The 7,378-nt window shown below is 48.5% G+C and overlaps 1 protein-coding gene across 1 annotated transcript; it reads right to left on the bottom strand.

Annotated features, from left to right (window-relative positions):
* Window positions 1–1,742: 1,742 nt before the first annotated feature.
* On the bottom strand, window positions 1,743–5,377 carry ZIC1 (Zic family zinc finger 1). The gene is made up of 3 exons (XM_086754566.1): window positions 4,283–5,377; window positions 2,974–3,137; window positions 1,743–2,483 (listed from the first exon to the last, which is right to left on the bottom strand). Exons 1-3 carry the CDS (start codon window positions 5,256–5,258, stop codon window positions 2,286–2,288), a joined length of 1,338 nt encoding a protein of 445 aa, XP_086610692.1. The 5' UTR covers window positions 5,259–5,377; the 3' UTR covers window positions 1,743–2,285.
* Window positions 5,378–7,378: the final 2,001 nt, after the last annotated feature.

Genomic DNA, 7,378 nt, shown 5'->3' with positions numbered 1-7,378 from the left:
TTTAGCCAACCTCATGATTTGTGTTGTCTGTTGATATGTTGTCTGCTTAATGGGGCGATCATGCAAGCTACAACCAGGAACAAAGCCCAACAGTTCCAACAACCGTAGCTAAGTTAGTGGAAGCAGTACAGCTTGCAAATCTATCAAACTAAACTGCAAGGAAGACAATCTGATTTAGAGAAAAGGCGTTCTGCTACAGTCATTAAGCACAAGTAATTTAGATTTTTTATATTGTCTTCTCATTTACAAATTTACTGTATCAACGCCAGCCAATGGAACGAATTTCTTAAGTAAATGAGAAATAAATAAAAGAGATAGAAAGATAATCAAATTACATAAAATAATTCTTATCCTCTAGATTTATTTTTTAGAAAGCTATTAACACTGGCAAAATTATAGTAATAATAATAACATAACATAAGAAGTAATTGATTTAAATTAACATCACGTTTTAAGGAATATCAGCCAAAAAAAAAAAAAGGAAGGAAGGAAAAAAAAAAGAAAAAAAAAAAACAAAGCAAAAAATATACTCAGCAACAACAGCAACAACAACAACGGCCTTCGTGAAACAGTGCTGTACTTCTTGGAGTAAAAGGCCAAGTCATGAATCCACTGCCTGAGAATTAGTTATGGTCATAAATGCCCTAAATTAAAATAGCAACCGAAATCTCCTCTGTTTTAAATCTCCTAATATACGTTATCCGAATTAATTTAATTTAGGGACCCAGTCTATGCAGATTCATGGTCGGTGTTGGAGTGGAGTGCAGCACTTCTCGTGTAACAATTCCCCACATTAATATTTATGTAGCCTATGCAATCTATTTCTGTTATTTTTATGGTTGTTATTCTATGTCTGCAAAGGTCATTTAAATTATACTGCGGCCGAAAATTTGTTTCATAAATTTTGATATAAATACTAATTACACACTATAGTAATGCCAGCAGGGATCCTTTCATTTATCACATTTATATCACCTTCGCTGCTTTAGTGATGACATAATGGAAAGCAGTGAAAAACTGGGACAGTTTTATTCTAATATCCTAAAGCTAGTTGAAGTTGCAGCAGGTTAACTTAGCGAATAAGAATTCCTACCACAATTCATGGGATTTAAGAATCTTTAATAAGGTACGAAATGTTACCAAACAGTTCTGTAAACTAAATTTTACATACCAATTCTTCTAGCCATAAATATTGAATATCTTGTAACATGTATAACCGGACCTTTACATGCGGATAAATATGGAAATTAGGATTTATATACATTATGTTCTTGTATTTGCCAAAAGCAATGGACAGATATAGTTTATATCTTTTTTTTTCTTTTTAATATCACTTTACATAAACAAATGTAACAGTTTGACACGCAGATCCAGGCTTTCACTATACGAATTTCTTGACAGGACGTGTAACAACATTTTACTGCACTACTTAGACTGGACTTTGGGACGAAATGTTGCACTTTATACAAAAAAAAAGCACATTAATACCAATAATATTCTGTTAGATCGACGTTTAGACTGTAATAATACAAAGTAATTCACATTTTGGTACACATTTACTAGAACATTCTTGCCATTCAGTACAAATAGTTGAATTTCTACCTCTTCCCTCTGCCCCCCCACCACCTCCGCCCCCCCGCCGCCACTCCCGCCCGCCCGCCCCTCCCCCCACATATATGCAAAGACCACAAATCCACATATCCCCTTATTCAACTTGCGATATAACTATTTACAAAATCAAACAGTACAATTTTTTTTGTTGTTGTTTTGTTTCTGAAGCTAATAATTCTGTATTTACAAGAGGGGATGGGGGGGGGGGGCCGCTGCCCGAGCAGACATGCAGTCGGAGATCTCTAATCAGTGGTTTCCAGTAAAGCCCTACACAGTTGGCATTTGCCCTGGTAACCTTGTCTTCTTATGCATTCTACCAACCCCTTCACCTACCAAGCCTTGGAACAGAGCAGAACAGTCAAAAAAAAAAAAAAAAAAAAAACCAAGAAAAAAAAAAAGAAGAAAAGAAAGAAAAAGAAGAAAAAGAAGAAAAGAGGGAAATAAAACAGAAAAAAAAAAGGAAAGGAACAAAAAAAATCTAAAAAAAATTTAAGTCTTCCTTTTACTCAGTCCTGTGTCTACTGGCAGCATCTTATTTTTGTTTGCTTATTTCAATTCTGATTTCAAAGTGTTCATTATTTTTGGAGTCTTTAAATAGGGTATTTGTTTGCTCGCTTGGGGCTTTTTTGTTTTGTTTCGGTTTGTGGGTTTTTTTGTGGTTTTGTTTTAGCGTTTTAGACGTACCATTCGTTAAAATTTGATGTAAGCGTGCTGTGGCTGGACGTGTGATGGACTGCGGAGGAAGAAGGGGATAAGGAGCTGGCGGTCTGGTTTTCTGTGGACGGAGAGACGATGGTTGGAGGGGTGGAGGACTCGTAGCCTGAGCTGGCGGCGGGAGAAGGCTGGGACCCCTGCGAGGACGATTCATGGACCTGCAAGAGAAAACCCGGACAGAGATGGAGAACCGCTGAGGACGGAGGCCCCGGCCGCGATCGCTTTCGGCTGGGGACGCGCCAGACAACGGCACCAGGCGCCGGGCCCCGGGCGTCCCCACGGGGCTCCCAGCCAGCCCCGAAGCCGCCCCCCCTGCCCCGGCCCGTGGAGGAAGGCCGGGCCCGGCCGCACCGGCTGCCTCCTCGCACTGCCGCCCCCACCCCGCCCCCCCTCACCCCCCGTACCCGGACAAACCGCACCGACACCAGGCCCTGCCCGAAGGGCCGGGGCTGAGCGCGGCCGGGCGGGGAGGAGGGGGCGCGGCGCTGCCCGGGGCGGACTCGGGGGCCGGGCCCGAGCCGCGGCAGAGCGGAGCACCGCATACGGCCGGCCCCGCGCTGCGCCCGTGGCTCCTGCCGCTCCTCCGCCCGTCGGCCCCGCAGCCCTGTCCCCCGGCCAGGCCCGAGGCACCGGGCGCCCTCCGTTTACCTTCATGTGCTTTCTGAGGGAGCTGGGGTGCGTGTAGGACTTGTCACACATTTTGCAGAGATAGGGTTTGTCGGAAGTGTGCACATGCATGTGCTTTTTGCGGTCGCTGCTGTTTGCAAAGCGCCTGTCACAGCCCTCGAACTCACACTTAAATGGCTTTTCACCTATTGCAGAGGGAAGCGGGGGGAAAAACGGATCTGATTAAGCAGGGCCGGCTGGATCTCTCATTGTCCCCATCGCCCCGCCAGACGGAAGCCCAGGGCTCCATTTCAAACACTTGCAACTTTCCAACTTCCACGAGGCTCAAATCCCCAAATCTCGCTTCTCTTCGCTGTCCTTTCCGCATCTCCGACCCCTGCTCGGCCCCCATTTCGGAAGGGGTGGGGGGGAGCTAATTTTTTTTTTTTTTTTCCTTTGAAGGGGCGAGTTTCACTCAGAAACCCAGCCCTGGGCACCTCGCAAGGCTCCGAGCGAGAGAGCAACCGTGGTGGTATTTACACACGATTCTCAGTGTCTGGTTTCCCTTTTTTTTTTTTCTTTTTTTTTTCTTTTTTTTTTTTTTTTTCCTAATAGCTCATTCTCGTGATATTTTACGCTCCCCCCCACCCCAGCCCCCTCCCCCGTATTTTCCTCGCAATATTAGAAATTATCCGGCCGAAGAACACAGAGCGAGGGCCGCCCCACAAAGCCGCGGCGCGGGGGTGGGAGCGGGGGCAGAGCTCCGCCAGCCCGGGTCCGCCGCGCTTCCACCTCCCGCGGCCGGGAAAAGTTCTCGGGGATCCCGGCGCCTGCCCTCCGCGCAACAATAACACACCAACGCGCCGGGCTTGGCTTATTTCTAAATCGCTCCTCGGAATTAAATATTTCCCGAGCCCTGAATCGCAGAGAGGAGGCGGGTGAGCTGCCTGTGAGATCTAGCACAATTTCTCAACGCGCCACAGTCAAAACTGCCGAACGACAATTAATTAAAACCTATAAATTTAAAGAGGACAGGTTGCTGCGATTTCCACCCCCCCACACACACACACCCTACCAATCCCAGCAGCAGCCCCTGCCTTTCTCCCACTCCGCCTCGCCAGGGATAATTTTCTTTTTGTTGCTGCTGCTGCTGCTGGCGTGGCTGCGACCGAGCTCGTTTTGCAGCGGAGCTCCGAGCCTGCCTCTCCGGAAAAATCAGCGGCCCTGGACCGTAACACCCCCCCACACACACACACCCGGCCCGACCCTCGGCCACGCAGCCCCCCGGCCCGGCCCCGGCGCTTGGTGCTTCCACTCGCGGAGAGAAAAGCTACAGAGAAGGTTACCGTACCTGTATGAGTTCTTTTGTGTATTTTGAGATTCTCTGATCTGGCAAACACTTTGCCACAGCCCGGGAAAGGGCAGGGGAAAGGTTTTTCACCTGTGTGGACTCTGATGTGATTTACAAGTTTGTATTTGGCCTTGAAAGGTTTCCCTTCTCTCGGACACTCTTCCCAGAAACAAATGTGATTGGACTGCTCGGGTCCTCCAACGTGCTCCACCGTGACATGAGTCACCAGCTCGTGCATCGTACTGAAAGTTTTGTTGCAGGACTTTTTGGGGTTCGACAACTGCTCTGGCTCTATCCACTTACAGATGAGTTCCTGTTTGATGGGCTGCCGCATGTAGCGGAAGAAGGCCCCTGCCCCGTGGTGGGCTGCCATGTTCATGTTCATGTGGCCGTAGCCGTGCAGCTGGGTGGAGGCGTAGTGCTCAGAGCGGGGGCTGGTGACCTGGCCGTACTGCTCGGGTCTGCCGTACATGTCTCCGGAGAAGCCCAGGCGCATCTGCCCGTTCACCACGTTGGGCGAAGCGTGGCTGGCGGCTTGGTCGTGCAGCCCCGGGAAGAGTATGTGTCCGGCGGCGTCGGTGTGTCCGTGGGGGCCGGCGAAGCTGCCGGCGGCGGAGGCGAAGAGGCTGTGCTGGGCGCTGGCGGCCGCCGCCTCCCCGAAGCCGCGGTTGCGGAACAGAAAGTCCCGGGTGGAGTTGAAGGCGGCGCTGGAGTAGGAGCCGACGTGGGTCGGGTGGTGGTGGTGGCCCAGGGCCGCCGCCGCGTAGCCGGGCGCCTGCGAGGTGAAGGCGGTCTGGCCGGCCGAGGCCAGCTCGTGAGTGCTGGGGTTGATCTTGAAGGCGCCCATGCCGTCGGCGAAGGGGTTGATCCCCAGCCCCACTTCTCTGTCCGTGACATCGGCCGCGGAGTGGTGGCGAGAGGATCCGAAGGTAGTGACTCCTATGGCGGGATACTGCGGTCCGGCATCCAGAAGCATCTTCCCAGCGCCGATGCAGCAACCCAAAAAAAAGCACGCGCGCACACGCACAACGCGGAGAGAAGCGGCGGCGGCAGCAGCAGCGGCAGCGGCGGCGGCGGAGAAAACACCCTCTGGAAAGTCAGCGACGATCACCACCAAAGCAACCACATCAAAAACACCCCCTTCGGCATCAGCGCGGGGGGAAGGAAAAAAAAAAAAAGAGGGGGGGGGAAGAAGAGAAGGGGGAAAAAAAAGAGCCTGGTGCGGAAGGGGGGAAGAGATCTTCGCAGTTGCAGATAATAATAATAATAATAATTTAAAAAAAAAAGTGCCCAAAAATATTCACTGTCTCTCTGCTTTGACTTTTCAGGGAGGTTTAAGTGGGGAGGGGGGTGGTTGGGTGGGCTCAAAAACAAACCGGCTGCAAATAACAATAACGGCGAGAGATCGACACGGGCAGCAAAAAAAAAAAAAAAAAAAAAACAAAAACAAAAAAAAAAAAAAAGAAACTTCCTTCAGTGATTTTTTTGGCTATAGGAATGTTGCAGAGTGGCCGAGAGATTGTTTCTCTCTCCTCTTCGAGCTTCCCCACACTCTCCCCGATTTTTTTTTTTTTGGGGGGCCCTTTTTTTTTTTTCGCTTTGCAAAAAAAAGGCGCAAATCATGCACAATATTGTCTTTTGCGGTTTATCTTCCTGGGGAGAAACTTTCACCTCCTCAGCCGGGCGGTGAACGCGAGACTGATAGCGGCAATCATTCCTGCAGATAAATGAATTGAAAAGACGACACCGTCCCCCCCCTTGATGAATGGGAGCCGGGGGCGGGGCGACGTGCGGGCCGACGTGAGCGCTCATTGGCCGCCGGCGGCTCCCCCCGCCCCGCGTAACTCCCCCCGGCCCCGCCAACGAAGGGAGCGCGCGGCCGCCTCCCGCCGCTGATTGGCCCCCGCGCCTCATCAATCGCAGGTATTGTGCGCGCCCGGCAGCCCGCCCGACAGCCCGGGCGGCGGGAGGAGCCACTTTTTTTTTTTAATATATAAAGCCCTTTTTTTTTTTTTTTTTTCCCCTCCAGGAAAATATTTCCAGCGCATCTTTTTGTGTGTATGTATGCTAAGGAGAAAAAAAAAAATCTCTGATTATTATTATTAGGGTTCTTCTCTTCCCCGTTCTCCCTCTCTCTGTCCCTCTCCACCACTCTGATAATGACGGTAATGATGATTTCTTGGTGATCCAGAATTTTTAAGATCGCTGAACAACTTTTCAGGCTTTGCAAAGAGAAGTCCTATAGGGACTGTCTTCTTTTGAAGTTCTTGTTTTCCGCTTGTGTAAAACTGAAGCTCTCCGAGAGTGGGTGCTGGGTGCATTTGATTTTATTTTTAAAGACCAGGCGTGATTTCTCTGGGTAGCTGATTCTATCCCTCCATCATGTTTCTGAAATAAATCTTGTTTTCTGCACCCATCAAAAAGCAGGTGGGTGAGAACTCTTAACTTTCTACTTTTGTTGTTGTTGTTTTGCCTCCTTTTTGTTATTTTCTTTCTCCTTTCTCTCTCGCTCTCCCTTTCTCTCGCTCTCTTTTTTTTTTTTTACAGGGTCTCTTTCATTCAGGTAAAACTGTAAATTTCCTAAACCTACATTGTTTCTCCTCCTGCTGCATGAAACTCCCGGATACTTCTTCTCTCTTTCTGTCTTTTTTTTTTTCTCCTGGTAAAAAAAAAATATTTTAAATCCTTGATAGGAGCAATGTAAATTTTCTGACATTCAAACCTTTTCTGGTTCACAAATCAGTCACCCTTGTCACAGTTATTGAAATTCCTCAACTTGCCACACCAGGACGGTGGAAAAAGCAGGCGGTGTCTTTGTTGCTGACCAGGCTTTTGATCGCCAGAGAAAATTTACTTACCTTCAGATGAGTGAGCAGAAAAAGAAATAACACTCCCTTTGATTTAGTTAGAAAAATGCAGACATTTGGATTCAGTGCAAACATACAACACTTGGTTGTTTTCTAGATGCAACCCTCGATTAACCTGTCTTTCCCCAGCTCAAAGTCTATTGAAAAACTACGGATAGTTCTTTTTTGTTCTCGCTACAAAGAGCCACTGACTATATATTAAAATGATTGTTGAAAAGTAGAAGTATGG

This window comes from Chlamydotis macqueenii, chromosome 9 (genome assembly GCF_036417535.1).
Source record: "Chlamydotis macqueenii isolate bChlMac1 chromosome 9, bChlMac1.mat, whole genome shotgun sequence".
Taxonomy (NCBI): Eukaryota; Metazoa; Chordata; class Aves; order Otidiformes; family Otididae; genus Chlamydotis; species Chlamydotis macqueenii.
Note: the sequence above shows the minus strand (reverse complement) of the source record. Positions and strands in the feature narration are given on the sequence as shown.